Raw genomic sequence first — 17,159 nt, 5'->3', positions numbered from 1 at the left:
TGAACAATGATAGCATATTTGATGATATCAATATATTATGTTAATTTGGGGGGGTGATACTAGTATTGTGACTTTTTAAAAAATGAGTTTACTTAGGAGATCCATATTGAAATGTGAGCTACACCTTGAAATGTCTGAGATTTGCTTTCAAATAAGAGGGTGGTAGAGGTGACATGAAATTGGACTTGACAAGTGCCAAAGATGAGTGATGAACACTGGGCCTCATTATATGGTTTGCTCTACTTTTGTATATGTTTGAAATTTTCTATAATAAGTTTTCTTTAATAACCCACTCTTAGGGAAACATCTGATAAACTCATACAAACTAAGATGTCACTAACTGATAAGGATAAATAGCAGTTATCTATTTCCTGATGTATCTACATTTTAACAGGAGAAAGAAAGACTTAAGACAAAGAAATGAATTCAACAGTGGCAAATAAGACGGGAGCAAAGGGGAGAGGAGGGAGGAAAGGGGCCACAAGGAAAACAGCCACTTGAACCAAGAACTCAATACGGTTCCAGTCTCAATTTTCTTTTTTCATCTGACCTAATAGGATTTAATCACGATCAGGCCAATAAACACAGCTACATTTTTTTTAATTGAAGTATAGTTGATTTACAATGTTGTGTTACTTTCAGGTATACAACAAAGTGATTCAGTTTTATATAATATATATATTCTTTTTCAGATTCTTTTCCCTATACTCAAAATATTGAATATAGTTCCCTGTGCTGTACAGTAGGTCCTTGTTGGTTTTTATAGTAGTATGTATATGTTAATACCAAACTCCTAATTTATCCCTCCCCCCCTTCCCCTTTAATAACCATAAGTTTGTTGTCTCTGTTTAACACAGCTATATTTTTAAAAGACTATTTCTGGAGCTACTTTATTGAAAGTCTTCTCCATTTTTTTTGTTGTTGCTAACTGCCATGTAGCAATAGCTACTATCAAAAGCACTTGCTGTTTATCAGACTCCTTGCTAGGTACTTCACACACATGATTACATTTGATCTTTATTTCAACTTTTTTAGATATTATTATTCCCATTTTACAGATGAGTCAAAAGTAACTTGTGTACTGTCACTCAGCCCAGGTGGAAGTCTGGCCTCTTACTTACGTCACGGTCGCTATAGTACCTGGAACAGAACTCTCCCTAAAAGTTCAGTGGATGATTTACTTCTCTCACAGTATACGAACCACTTATCGAAGGTGTGCTAAATCAGTCTTGCCCCGTATTTAAAATTTAGTAGTTAGTAATTAGTATTTTAAATTCTGAAATGCTAAAAATCTACGCCAGACTGAAACCACATCATAATCTCTGATTTGTAGGATTTTGGGAGTTTGTACTAGAAGCAACAGAAAAACCACTGAATAGATTCAATCAGACATGATGGGATTTCATACATAGTTATATATTTAATAATGCCTACTGATTCATTCATACAACAAATATCTTGTCTGTCATGTGCCAGGTGCCGCGTAGGTAATTGGGAATACGTGAGAGGACAAAGATCCTGCCCTGGGGGAGCTTATGTTCTAGCCAGAGGGAGAGACATAAACAGTTGAACGTAATAAATATGTAAGTTACATAGTATGCTAGATCTTCACTCTTCGGTGTGGTCCATGGGCCAATAGTATCTGTAACACCTGTGGGTTGGCTATAAATGCCAGCCTCACCCCAGATCTACTGAACTCAAATCTGCATTTTAACAAGAACCCCATGTGATTCTTAGGCACAGTAAAATTGAGGCTCCACTTTCAACTTTAAGAAAATTTTTAAACAACGCTAAAGTGGGGGAGGTAACTACCAGTATGAAAAAGGGAGGGTAGTCTGGGTAGACCTCATGGGAAAGGGTAACTTTGATTAAAACCGTGAAAGAGGTGAGTTAACCAAGCATCTGGGTTGAGATGTTGCCAGGCAGAGGGAATAGCTGGAACCAAGGCTCTGAGGCAAAGTGTGGCTAGCGTGTTTGAGGAACAGCAAGATGGCCAGTTTGGCTGGAGGAGGCAAGGGTGAAGAGTAGGAAGAAAAGAGTCAGATAAAGGGGGTGGGAGTAGGATAGCCAGATGCTGTAGGGCCTCTGGAGACATAGCAAGGACTTTGGCTTATACTCAATGATATGAGGAGTCACTGCAAGAGTTTGAGCAGGTAAGAGACCACAATACATGTCTCAATAGGATCACCCTGGCTGTTGTGTTGAGAATAGACTGTAATGGGGCATGAGGAGAAAGCAGGGAGACTTCTTGTGGGGGGCGGGTGGAGGTGAAGTACCAAAATAATCCAGACAAGAAACATTGGTGGTTGCGACTTGGCTGGTAGCAGCGGAGGAGGTGAGAAGCGGTTTGATCCTAGATAACTTTTTAAGGTGGCTCTTTCTTGATGGATTGGATGTAGGATGTGAGGAAGAGAGGAAAAAAGGAGAATTCCAAGGTGTGGAGTTCAGGAAAGAGGTCTGCTAAAGATGTAAACTTGGGAGCCACGATGTCATTCTACTATAAAGTCATTTAAGAATAGGGCTAAATAGGGTGTGGAGGAAAGGGAACACTCTTGCACTGTTGGTGGGAATGTAAATTGATACAGCCACTATGGAGAACAGTATGGAGGTTCCTTAAAAAACTACAAATGGAACTACCATACGACCCAGCAATCCCACTACTGGGCATATACCCTGAGAAAACCATAGGTCAAAAAGAGTCATGTACCAAAATGTTCATTGCAGCTCTATTTACAATAGCCAGGACATGGAAGCAACCTAAGTGTCCATCAACAGATGAATGGATAAAGAAGATGTGGCACATATATACAATGGAATATTACTCAGCCATAAAAAGAAATGAAATGGAGGTATTTGTAATGAGGTGGATGGAGTTAGAGTCTGTCATACAGAGTGAAGTAAGTCAGAAAGAGAAAAACAAATACAGTATGCTAACACATATATATGGAATCTAAGGGGAAAAAAAAGAAAAAAAAAAAAAGGCCATGAAGAACCTAGTGGCAAGACGGGAATAAAGACACAGACCTACTAGAGAATGGACTTGAGGATATGGGGAGGGGGTGGGGTGAGATGTGACAGGGTAAGAGAGTGTCATGGACATATATACACTACCAAATGTAAAATAGATAGCTAGTGGGAAGCAGCCGCATAGCACAGGGAGATCAGCTCGGTGCTTTGTGACCACCTAGAGGGGTGGGATGGGGAGGGTGGGAGGGAGGGAGATGCAAGAGGGAAGAGAAATGGGAACATATTGTATATGTATAACTGATTCACTTTGTTATAAAGCAGATGCTAACACACTATTGTAAGGCGATTATACTTCAATAAAGATGTTTGAAAAAAAAAAAAAAAAGAATAGGGCTAAATATAATAAACTGCTATGCTTGCGGGTCTGCTGACTATACCAAAAACTTTGGTCAGATAATACAATTGATGTGGAAGTCACAATGAATGAACTTTCTCTGTACATTTTTGCTGGGTTGTGATCTGAAATTTCAGGTACATAAAATAGTTAATGCACTTTAAATATGTTTCTTAAAAAGAATACTCAGGTGTAAACACAAAACAAAAAGAAACTCATAAAAAGAAAAGTAGAAAAATTCTGGAAAAAGAAAAAAAAAAGATCGTCATCTAAAATCAAGTACATACTGTTTTAATTTCCACTGGAGATGAACAAAATTCATTGATGACTCCCTCTCAAAAAACATTCTACTAAAAAACTAATGAAGAAATTTTAATTTTTGAAATTTAATTTAAATCTAGTACAAACTGGTACATTATAGCTTTACGCAGACCACCATAGCAGTTATTAATGGCAAGCGCTATGTTTTAGGCACTGAGTTAATCACTTTGTTATCTCATTTAACTCTCAATCCTATAGGATTGTACCCATTTCACATATGATGAGACTGAGGTTCAGAGAGGTTAAATATGTGAACTCACATGGTCAATAAGTACCAGCGCAGAGATCTAATTCCAAATCAAATGAGAACTACATGTAAAATTCAGATAGTACAATTTAAAAATGAAATTTGCTGAAGAAGGAAGTGACACTATTTTATTTTTATTTATTTATTTTTTTAAAATTTATTTTATTTATTTATTTATTTTTGGTTGTGTTGGGTCTTCGTTGCTGTGTGCAGGCTTTCTCTAGTTGCGGCGAGCAGGGGCTACTCTTCATTGCGGTGCGCAGGCTTCTCATTGCGGTGCCTTCTCTTGTTGTGGAGCACGGGCTCTAGGCGCATGGGCTTCAGTAGTTGTGGCACTTGGGCTCAGTAGTTGTGGCTCACAGGCTCTAGAGCGCAGGCTCAGTAGCTGTGGTGCACGAGCTTAGTTGCTCTGCGGCATGTGGGATCTTCCCGGACCAGGGCTCGAACCCGTGTCCCCTGCATTGGCAGGCGGATTCTTAACCACTGCGCCACCAGGGAAGCCCTATTTTATTTTTAATTAAGGTGTTTCCTTTAGAAAAGATTCAATACTTCTAAGCCTCCAACTTTCTATAGTCAATAGATCCTTTGGGAAATGGTTGCTGGGTTTTGTTTTGTTTTGTTTTTTAAATAATCTAGCCTCCACCCCCGTGACTCATGATTCTCATTATAAAGTATGCCTTTTCTTGCTGATTTTTGGGCAAGTCAATACTGTTGACTGAATCAAAAAATGGGCAAGTAATTTAATGTTAGTTATCTGTACTTTCAAATTGTATCTGGAGCAGTGATTAGGTAAAATAACATAATGCACTATCAATGATTTATTACAAATTTATTTCATGTAATAAATTATACAATTTAGTTTTATTTATACATAGTCTACACCAAAAATATTTTTGGAAACATCTTTTTCTTTTAGTATAACATACAGGTTAGCAGGCTGACACCAGCTTCAATTCTAATAGCTAAAATCCCCCACAATTATACATTTATATGTATAAATATGAAGAACATAGCCTTTCCTCACATTTCTCTGAAAGTTCAAGTTGATACCACTTGATAAAAACAAGACCATATAAACATTTCCAGATTTTGCTTAAGGTCTTAGATTGAACTGTAGAATATTAGGTGGAAAATTATAAAGATATATTCATTAGCCTTGAACTCATCATCTTACATGTGTATATTACCATAATGGCCAACAAAGAGCATGCAAGTAAAAAGGAAGGCACGAAAGGAAGCAGCGGGTAAGTCTTAGACCTGTACACTGAGCGGCCACGAGAGACAAATAATCAACACAATTTGACAGACAAGGAAAAGAACTGTTCGATGGATTTCTTTATGTTATATGTTAACAGCATATTCAATTGTTTTTATCAGATTATTCAGAGGGTATCAAACTTCTGAAATGATCAAACTTCTGTGTACGCAAACTCAGTTACAAAATAAGGTCAGCCTCATGAATGCAAAACATAACAAAACCATTTAAGGGCTTGGCAGAAATTAGCACATCTTAGACAGTGGGAAAGAAAACCCAACTTTCATATGCACCAAATGTGGATGTATTCACAAAAATTTCTCTGAGTGTATTATCAATGAGACTCATCAGGGTTTGTCGTTGTCAATTGTTGGCTATTTTCCTCTATGAAAGAACACAAGAATTTAACTCACGATGAGCTACTAATTCAATATTAAAGTAACATTGCTGGTTAAAAAAATTATCTTTGTTTTAATTTTAATTTTACTAAAACGTATCATAGCCATATAGTCTAAAAATAAAAGCACATTCCGTACCTTAGACCTCAATTACAGTTCTTATTATAGTGGTTAGAGAAACAGAACCACAATAGAGGTATGTGCTACAGCAAAACATTAGAAAAAACTTAAAGTTATCATTCTGCATATCAAGTGCCTATTGGCTGAACATAACTGTATTCAATAGTTCATATTCGGTCAACTTGTCAACTAATGCAAAAAGCTAAATAAAAAGATTTATAGTTGAACACAGAGTTCCTAAGGCTAGTATCACATAGAGGGAGAATCTGTCAGCAGAGAACTTAAGAGCCAAATTGAGAATTGGATTTAAAATACCTTTCCCTGCTGTGTGTATAATTAGTAATACGTTCGGTGACCTAAAGAATATTTCATGTTATTCAATTTTCTTTTCTGGGCAGACTACCACAGCCCAATGACTTTAAAAACCAAACTCCAAAATTCTACCTGATAGTCTTAATAAGGGCAGTTGGATCATAAAGACAGAAAAGGACATCTTAGTCACTGACTGGAAAAGATATCATCCGTTGCCCCTCTGCCCCAGTATGAGAATAACTGAGGCCAATTATGAGGCTTACCAATCATTGCTAGCAGGTTAAAATAAATAACTGTATGTAAATGCTTTTTTATACTCATATGTGGAGATGAGAGACAGCAAGTCAAAGGACACTGGGGTGGTGGCAAAGGAAAGCCTCAATATGCAGAACCTACAACATCCCTTCAAAAATTCTTGTGACTTCTCCAACCTCCAGGTCAAATTGAAACCAGCAGGAATAGAGCTGGAATTCCAAAACCTCTGAAAAGAAAGGACTAATAATAAAAACTGCAGCTGATTTTTATGCACCAGGAATGAAATGTTATATCTATCATTCACATGTGGGTTCATGTAATTTTTCTTCAATTAGAATTATTATCTATTCAGCAGCTGAAGCCCAAGAACTGCTGATACACTGCAGATGAGAAAACATTTGCTGGTCTCTCGGCTCTGGCCTTTCTTAAACTAAATGATGATCAAACAATATAGATCACCCGTTCTATAAAACAATCTTGGCTTACGTGGACGGTACACTGCACTGCCAGCATCTACATCTGCAACATCACTTCATTCCCTTTCACAGATTCGAGAGGGTCTACAGCAACTCTTCAGCTTTGTTAGTTCTACAATTCAGTCTCAAATTCACATAAAAAAATTATACAATTTTTTAATCCAGGATTTACTCCTTTGAAAGAAGTTATTATAGCTATTTAAAGAACCCAGCCACTTCAAATATCTGAACCCCAAAGACACAATAATTTTAAAGTAATCTTTACAATATTTGTAATTAAGTACTTTATCTCAACACAGCTGACTTCCAAGGTTGTCAAGCCAGTGTCCAAAATATTCTAACTTACCCGTGGGAGTGGCAGCTGTCTGAGCTCACATTTAACATAGTTTACAATGCCAAAACAATAGAGAAAAACACCATCCAGAAAGCAACGTGGCATTCTCTACTGTAGTGTTTTCAAAAGTACGTTCAATGGGATGTCGGTAAGTATTTAATTAAAAAAACGGGTTCCATCTTTAGATAAGGATACATTCAAACTGGAATAGAAGGAATTCTTAGAGACTTTTAATATGCCAATAGGCAGGTTTGCAAAGTCCCCAACTTACTTGTCCGTGGAACCTTTTATATCCATGAGCCTCTCTTAGGAATAAGTGCTCCACAGAGCAAGTCTTGAGAAATACACCTTTGACATTTTGATGCATTCAGAGGCTTCACTAACTCCTTAGGCTATGAGACATCAGTCTATTTCTTAAAATTAACAACAAACGTAATAGTTATAGCCAGTAAGTCTGGAATTTCAGACTCAGAAAGTAAGCATATGGGCAATGAGAAGGGAATACACCTGTTCTTCATACTCCATCATTTTCACCTCCCCAGCAAAAATATGTTCAGAATCCCCATGTTAACCACTCTTGACGACAGCTGTGCAAAACACCTGAACAAACCAACCAAATATACAGACTCCTTGAAGCAAAACAATGGAATAAAGTTTTTACTTTCCCAAATGGAAGAATGCACACATGCCATATTAACAATTTATAATTACATATTTAGAAATGGTAACCTCAGTTTTCACTTAAGAATCTATATGCTGTGGAAGCAACCTAAGTGTCCACTGAGAGAGGAATGGATAAAGAAGATGTGGCACATATATACAATGGAATATTACTCAGCCATAAAAGGAAACGAAATTGAACTATCTGTAGTGAGGTGGATGGACCTAGAGTCTGTCATACAGAGTGAAGTAAGTCAGAAAGAGAAAAACAAATACTGTATGCTAACATATATATATGGAATCTAAAAAAAAAAAATGATTCTGATGAACCTAGGGTCAGGATAGGAATAAAGACACAATGTAGAGAATGGACTTGAGGACACGGGGAGGGGGAAGGGTAAGCTGGGATGAAGTGAGAGAGTAGCACTGACATATATACACTACCATATGTAAAACAGATAGCTAGTGGGAAGCAGCTGCATAGCACAGGGAGATCAGCTTGGTGCTTTGTGACCACCTAGAGGGGTGGGATAGGGAGGGTGGGAGGGAGACGCAAGAGGGAGGAGATATGGGGATATATGTATACATACAGCTGATTCACTTTGTGATACAGCAGAAACTAACACAACACTGTAAAGCAATTATACTCCAATAAACATGTTAAAAAAAAAAAGAATCTATATGCTGTGTAGTTGGTAACATTTATAGAGCTACCATCTTTGAAGTACTACTGAATAATTAAAGTTGCTATGGAAAACTTCTCTTTGCTGAGGAGTTCTTTTACTTTAGAGCAGTTTTTATCAACCTCAGCACTACTGACATTTTGGGCTGGATAAATCTTTGTTTTGAGAAGTTGTCTTGTCCATTGTAGGATGTTGAACAGCACCCCTGGCCTCCCCTCACTAGATGTCAATAGCATCCTACTAGGTTTGACAATCAAAAAAGATCCCCAGATTCCCTGGTGGTCCAATGGTTAGGACTCCACGCTTTCACTGCTGAGGGCGAGGGTTCAATCCCTGGTCGAGGAACTAAGATCCCACAAGCTGTGTGGCATGGCCGAAAAAACAAACAAACAAACAAAAAACCCAAAAAAATCTCCAGATGTTACTTAGATATAAGAAGCCAATCATCCCCAGTTGAGATCCATTTCTGCTGAGCAAAAATTAAAGCTTACACCTTGACCTTGACTCTGCTATCCTGGAAAATGTCCATTTTACAGGCATACTGTGACTTACACACATCAACAAACATCTAATTAGTAGCATTAGAGATCTTTCTTAATTCTGTGTGGTCAGAAACGTAAGTAATTTGTGAATGATAGAGAATGGTCAGAAGGAAGCAGTCTACACATTTCAAAGAGAATTAGAGTAATGTGCAATTTTACTATCATTATATTAGTAAGAATTATCTGAATCATAATATTTGGCAAATATTTAACAATTAGAAAAACGCTAATTGCACATTATAACCTGTTAAGGATAATGATTGAGGCAGTCTAAGAACAACACATGTAACAATTGTCAATGGCTAGCTCAGACCATGTTCTATTCCTTGACCAAATATTCTCCATGAAATTCTCAATTCAGAAATCTCAAGTCTTCTCTTTGAACTGCTAGCTTATACTGTAGCCTCATCACTTTTTTTAAATTATCACAAAGAAAACCTTCACATGTCATCAGGAAGAATCCTGGCATGTGCCAAGAAGTACATTATCTATTTTTAAAGCCATTTCTTCTATATCCACATCTTCAGTTTTATCATAATTGTCAACTCCAGATACATCACTCTCTTTATTTTGTTCTTTTCCTACTGTCTTTAAACACTTGTCAAGTCTCTTTATGAACAAGTCCACATCCTGTGTCTTCATACCGATGGCTGATGCGGCATTGAGGTAAGCACAAGGGTAATTATTTGTATGTGACATAAAGCCTCTGAAAGTGTAGCCACTCACCGTCTGCAAAGACCCAAGAGGCACAACCCTGAAAGGGAAAAGATTTACCAATTTAGTATGTCTGGTGATGTTAACAGAGTATCACCCATAAACAAAAGAAAGCTGTGTTACTAAGCCTTACACCTACTTAGTAAGAAGTTTAATAACAGCCATAAATCGTAGCCTATGAAAACAGACTGCAGCCTTAAAATAAAATTATACAATGCACTTCACATAGGAAAGTACTACCTGATGCTTACCATTTACTTATCTTCTATTAAAGAGCTACAAGCTCTAGGAATCAAAAACACCTTTACATCTTCAAAAAGGTAAAAAGAGGGCTTCCCTGGCGGCGCAGTGGTTGAGAATCTGCCTGTTAATGCAGGGGACACGGGTTCGAGCCCTGGTCTGGGAAGATCCCACATGCCGTGGAGCAACTGGGCCCGTGAGCCACAACTACTGAGCCTGCGCGTCTGGAGCTTGTGCTCCGCAACAAAAGAGGCCGCGACAGTGAGAGGCCCGCGCACCGCGATGAAGAGTGGTCCCCGCTCACCGCAACTAGAGAAAGCCGTCGCACAGAAACGAAGACCCAACACAGCCAAAAATAAAAATAAATAAAAAGGTAAAAAGAAAGTTATTTCTGTTTTTGTATCAAATACCAGAATCTGACTTCACATATACACACTTTAATGGAATATTTAAGTTTGTAAATCAAACCCCTTTGATTAACTGCCGTGTATCGTCTCAAGTAATCAATGGACTAGAATTACACCTATCTGATCATGTTATGCAATGGAGGGTTTTAAAGCCAGGATCCAGCAGAAATTACATAACTGCTTACAGTGGGTTGATGGTCAGCAATCAGTAATATTCAGCAATGGTACATGCATTTTTAAAGCTTGATTTCACTGTCATACTTGATATAAGCAGATTTCTAACAGTACTTTTTTTTTAAGAACTTTTAAATTTTTAATTAAGATCTAAGATTTAATTAAGATTTTTTAATTAAGATCAACCTAAACATAAAGACAAATAGTGGCAACACTAAAAAGCAAGGCCAAGAAAACCATTTTAGAAGCGTCAAAACTATGCTGTATATAGATATAGCTCATCAAGGTAAAAGGTGAATTAATCTAAGATTTTTTTCCTTTTAAAAAGTTGTTCTTTGATGTGAAATCTCTAACCTCTGGTAGTCAGAGAGAAATTCTTTAGCAGAAGCACGTAAAGAAGAGTACTCAGAGCAAGGTACTTTTCAAGTCATTTTTCTCTGACCTCATCAAACATAAAATGAAAAATGAAATTCATCTTAAGCTATGTACATATAAAAGCAAAAAGTAGATTTTTCAAAGGCAGTACTTAGACAAGAACTGCATAGCGTTTTCAGTTTAGGAAATGGACTTTTCCTTAAAAACATTTTCACTTAAACTTAGTAATGAAGACAACTTATTTCTAACACCATAATGTGACACCACTGAAGATTATCTAACAAAGGAAAATAAAGACAAAAATTTGTACAGAGGGGTAATGAACTTTGTTTTTGTATGCCTATTAAAGCAAACAAAACTCATATCTTTCCTGTGACTATTTCGCGTTCCACAGGTGACTGACTGTGTGACAGCCTTACAGATTCTCTACCTCATCATTCCTTTCCTCCACGATGAATTCTCAGGTGCAGTTCAGCACATACTTGGGGGACTTATTGTTAAAGAAAGGTGCTTTATTAGTGTTAATTTTGAAAAGAGAAATAAATCCAATCCTCTTTTAAACATACTTACCTGGCTCCAGAAACCTGTCTGGTAAAAAGCATGGAGCCAAGCTGAGTGACAGCTTTGTCATAGTGTTTATCTAGTGTTTTAAGTGTCATAGCTGAAAAAGAAAAAAGTATTCCAGTAAGCCTTGGTTCACCAGCACAAAACCACTTAAGAAACAAACAATCACGGAGACATCACTTTTTTTATTGTGCTAATAAACATATAACATAAAATTTACCATCTTACCCAATTTTTAGGTATACAGTTCAGTGGTACTAAATACATTCAATCTTGTTACACAACCATCACCACCATCCATCCCCATAACTTTATCTTATAAAACTGACACTCTATACCTATTAAACAACAATTCCCCATTCTCCCCTCCCCCTGGCAACCAGCATTACACTTTCTGCCTATGATTTTGAGTACTCTAGGTACCTCATACGGGTGGAATCATACAGCACTTGTCCTTTTGTGACTGTCTTATTTCATGGAGCTATCACTCTTTATGCATTGTCACATGGCACCATTTCACTTTAATGCATTTAATAAATTATAGTAAGGATTTGTTTCCAGATCAGATAAAAATATGTTAACATAAAAATGCTCAGAATCAGAAGAGAATTTCCGTATCACCCTTCCAAAAAGTGAATTTTCCAATTATATAAATGGAACAATGACATGGATAATATGACTTACCATACTAGATACTTTACAAATATAATCTCAACCATTTTTAACAACTTTGTATGTGAGGGATCATTATCTCTACTTAGGGAAAAGGAAGTTAGAGGCTAGTACATGGCAGAACTGGGATTCAAATCATACCATATCACCTTCTATAACATCTACATAGATTATAAACCAACAAAGGACTGATTGGGGTGATTTTATTACTATCAGTGGCCGAAAGGTTTTCCAAGGAAGCCCATTCCTGAAAAAGGCTTCAATTACAAATTATTATTTCCTTACTTTCCTCAGATATACATGAAATATGAACCATATTATACTATATATATTCACAAATTAAAAGGGGTAATCATGAAGTTTAAAAGTTAGTTAAATGCATAAAAGTCAACATTCTTTTTATCCTGTTTAGTAGCTCTTGTACTACATGACAAAATGAAATGATCATAAACACAGATTTCTCTAAGACAGGCATACTCAAGAAAATAAATAATAATAGCATTAAAAATTTTAAGAATATCTTTAATGTTATGGTGTTTTGTTAACTGGTAGAAATTTTAAAATATTTATATAGAATCCTTATCAGTGACCAAGTTATTTTGGTGAGAAGCAAGAGTTAAAAGTATTATTTTCCATATATTCAGTATAACACTTAACATAGATTTGAATTCTTTCTTCAGCGTATAGGTTTTATCTTAGAAATACATTACAGCATTTATAAAGGGTGACTAAACTTTTAAAATTTACAAATTAGCACTGTAATGAAATTAGAAACATCACTGTAACCAGAAAGAATTCATACTCTTTCTAGAAACACCAGCTTCCCACTGGGGATGGTTCAGAAGTACTATTTTTTTCTTAAGAAAAAAAATTACCTAAAGATATGGGATTGTGAGGTGTATGCAACACTCTTTCATTGTAGGCTTCTGACAGCTTCTTTAGTTGGTTGGACAAATATGAAAACATTTCCTGCAACAACAAAATGTTACATTTAAAGAAAATCAAATAAATACTCACTTGCAACTTGTTAGATTTAATAAAACAACCCTGATTGGTGTACAGTCTATGCTGTAAATTAAGTCATTCATATGCCCTAGGAGCAATTCTTTTCCTTTGCCACAATATAGAAAGATTTAAAGCTGCCAGAATTACCAGAAACCACAGGGTTTAAAGGTAAAGAACCAGCACATTTCCTGCTCTGGGGCCATCACATTATCTATCACAAATCCTTCCTCTTTTCAGAACCTCCAGGGCTACCACTCTAGTCCAAGCAGCCATCAACCTCTCCCCTGGACCACAGCAATAGATTCTAAATGACTTCTCTGCCTACTTTCCCACCCCTCCAGACAGAGGCCACAGTGGTCTCTCAAAAACGTGAATCAGATCATGTTCCTCCCAACAACTTCCTCCTGTTAAGTGTTAAAAAAACCAAACTCTTCATCCACGTGACCCACCCCAGCCAACACACCCAACTCAGTGACAGTCATTCCCTCCGCTCACTACATGCTAGCTAGCCACGTCAGCCTCCTTTCCAATCCCTGAACATGTCAGAACCTTTGTGCCTGCTTCCCCTGGACTTGGAAAGCTCTTCTCCCAGATGATTCCATGAGTGGTCCCTTTCGTCACAATGTAAGGAGACCTTTCTTTATTACTTCCCTATTAAAGTAGCTCTCCGACTCTGCCCACCCCCAACTCCCAATCTCCCTCCAACACCATTACCTATTTTGGTTCCTTCACTATACTTATCACAGTCTGAAATTGCTCTTGTATTTGCTTAAGTAAATATTGCCTATGACTACCTATTAGAATGGAAAAACTCCTTGAAAGCAGGGACTTTCTATCTTCTTCACCACTGCTTTCCCAACACCAAGAAAAACGTGCCAGACTTTTAGTATGTGCCACGCTTAGGAAGAGGCAGTTTAAAGATGTATTTCCTTTAAATATTATAAACTTAAAATTAACAATTCCCTTAACTCAATTAAAAGAATACAGCAACTAAAAACTTGTATTTGCTGTAAATACAAGTTTACAGCAAACTGTAAAATTGTTTCTTGATCCTACTCTGAAAAATAGTGTATACCCAGTAGTAAAAAATAAAAATACATATATTTTACAAGTACAAAATCTCATGTGCACATGTATGTGAGAATTTAATGAAGCTACAAATAAATATTAAGTTGGCAACTGTTTGACCTAAAATTGTATTTTCTTCTCCTAGTAAGCACTTTAAAAAGTGTTGAAATGAAAATCTGCCCAAGTGAGTCTGCAGCTGAACAAAACCCATTTGCACTGACCTCCTCCAGCCACAGTCAAAACATATAAGCTCTAATGATGCACCAAAGAGCCAAGGGCCAACAGAGTACCCAAGTGGAGACATGAGGAAATGATACTTCAACTTCAAAGACCACATAAGCGGCTTCAGTTTTCTCTAAGGTGAGGGTTGGAGAGTCTGATCCCACACTGAGACCCAGAGTAGCTTTTTCATGTCTAAAGTACGTAGTAGATGACTAACTCCACCTTTTGTTAGGTAAAGATTTAAAAAAGAGGAAAATTCTTACCAGGTTTATGAATTATTAATGAGTCTCCTTAAGACCACAAACATTTTTATCCTTGTCAACACAGTATATTTTATATTCTGAACTAAAAAAACTTTAACTAATAGTCATTCTTAAATTTTTAGGATATTTTATAAGATCAATTCTCAGCATGCCAGAATGATGAAATCTTAGATCACTAAAATGTACTGATTCTTTTTATATTCAAAAAGTTAACGCCCACATCTGTCATGCCGAATGAAGCTATAAGTAAACACACTGTTATATGTAATAAGTCTTTCTCTTTTGTCATTAAAAAAAGTGTATAGAAATACTTAAGGATGCATGTTATCACCATTTGCAGAAACAGAAAAAAGAGTGGGCATCTTTTCTTAGACATATAAAGATTTCCTGGCCCCTCCTTCTTAAAGTAATATCGATGTTCACTTCAGAAGGTGAAACAATAAGAAAATCAAATGAAATTTAAAAATCGAGAGTTTTTCCTGCAACTGAAACAATTCATAATCTTTTAGTACCACACCAGAGTTAATGAAGAGTAGAATTCCTAGGTTTCATTTATATATTTTCATCTACTATGAAGTAACTAGGTCATAATTTAAATGCTCAGTGTTGGGAATTCCTTGGCAGTCCAGTGGTTAGGACTTGGTACTTTCACTGCCGAAGGCCTGGGTTCAATCTCTGGTCGGAGATCTAAGATCCCACAAGCCGCGTGGCGAGGCCAAAAAGAAAATAAAATAAATGCTCAGTGTTGTTTAAAAAAGAAAAAAGGGGGCTTCCCTGGTGGCACAGTGGTTGAGAATCCGCCTGCCAATGCAGGGGACACGGGTTCGAGCCCTGGTCTGGGAAGATCCCACATGCCGTGGAGCAACTGGGCCCGTGAGCCACAACTACTGAGCCTGCGCGTCTGGAGCCTGTGCTCCACAACAAGAGAGGCCACGACAGTGAGAGGCCCGCGCACCGCGATGAAGAGTGGCCCCCACTTGCCGCAACTAGAGAAAGCCCTCGCACAGAAACGAAGACCCAACACAGCCAAAAATAAATAATAAATAAAAAAAGAAAAAAGGAGTCACATATTTTAATTTAGATATTAACTGTTGATTCTTCTTCATTATATTATACACCAAAGTCTTAATCTGCATCTAATTCTCTCTTACTCTCAAATTCATTAACCTCTCATAAGCAGAAACAAATCTGATAGCCAGGAAATGCCTTTTACAGACTCTTACATTCTCTCCCCTAACAACAAAAAAACTTATTTCAATTGTGAGGGCCAATTTAGAATATTATTCTATCTAGTCATGGCTCACAGTAATCACCAATGCGGTTACACTTGTAGAGTGAAAGGAACCTGATGAGTAGTTAATTTGTCCTTAATTTGTACTTAGCTATTTCTAAAAAAAAAAAAAGAAATGTTTCCTTAGTAACACCCCTGGAGGGTGCTTTTAAATTTACTAATGTATATGTGGCTATTAAAAAACAAAATTTCCCAATGTTCAATTTCTAATATTTAACAAATTAGTTCTAACCAGTTCTATCAATGACTTGCTAATGCCACTAGAACTGTAGCTAACATTAGGATAAAAATCTTCAGACTATGAACGTAATACTAACTCAATCACATATCACTAGTATGGGAGTAATTAAACAAAAAAGAATATATTAGTGAGTCAAGTTCACATCCATCTGCAAATATTTTTAGTATCTCTACTCCATATAAAGGGTTATGATAGGTAATCCAATAAGCAAAGCAGTTTATAATATCTTAAAGCTCAATGTACTGAATCCTACAGTATTTCTCATATTAAGGTCCTAAATGCTCTCCCACTGATATCACTACATTTAAAAAATATCATTTAAGAGACTGTACCACTATTTCCTACACTAATACTTAGCTAAGCAGTTTTTATCTGATATATCAAAGGTATTCCAGAACCTGCACTATTTTTTGCTACAGTTAGATCTATAACTGACATTTATTATAAAATACTTCCGTAAAGGGAGAAATTTATAAGCACCCCAAGCAAATGTATACAGAAAGATCTTACTTAAAAGAAATGAAATATTATCGATTTTCTATGTCTCTTGTGCTGTATTTAACTTAATTTTAAAAGACTCTTCACTAGAGATAAACTGAACTGTATACCTGAATGCTAATGTCAGCTACATTTCTAGAATAAAAATACAAAACTTTATACCATAATTCAAGATGTTAATGGAAGAGAAGTTGAATTATATTAAGCATTATCTTTCGTACAGTCTTTTGCAAATTGATTTGCAGTTGTGAAGCCCAGCATCTAGCTTATCCCTTCCCAGAACCCAAAGATGTGCATAATTCACTAAATTTTAAAGAAAAAGGTCTTATGCTTATACTGCTTCATATTACAGGATAAGATAAAAGAGAACTTCACATATTATTACAATATGCCTCATAAGGTGGGTAATACAAAAAAAAGGAAACATAACAAGTAGTCTGGTATTTCATTGATAACATGAA

At 36.6% G+C, this 17,159-nt stretch overlaps 1 protein-coding gene across 1 annotated transcript in view; it reads right to left on the bottom strand.

The window, feature by feature from the left end:
• Positions 1–4,481: 4,481 nt before the first annotated feature.
• Positions 4,482–17,159, bottom strand: part of SEPSECS (Sep (O-phosphoserine) tRNA:Sec (selenocysteine) tRNA synthase) — a 38,475-nt gene continuing 25,797 nt past the window's right edge. Inside the window, exons 9-11 of the mRNA XM_007168447.2 lie at positions 12,986–13,079; positions 11,445–11,535; positions 4,482–9,718 (exon numbers count right to left, since the gene is read on the bottom strand). Coding sequence (XP_007168509.2) covers positions 9,415–9,718; positions 11,445–11,535; positions 12,986–13,079 — 489 coding nt within the window. The 3' untranslated portion in view covers positions 4,482–9,414. The remainder of the gene's footprint in view (positions 9,719–11,444; positions 11,536–12,985; positions 13,080–17,159) is intronic.

Source organism: Balaenoptera acutorostrata, chromosome 5 (assembly GCF_949987535.1).
Source record: "Balaenoptera acutorostrata chromosome 5, mBalAcu1.1, whole genome shotgun sequence".
Classification (NCBI taxonomy): Eukaryota; Metazoa; Chordata; class Mammalia; order Artiodactyla; family Balaenopteridae; genus Balaenoptera; species Balaenoptera acutorostrata.
The sequence above is the reverse complement of the archived record's forward strand: the minus strand, read 5'-3'. Positions and strand labels throughout refer to the sequence as shown.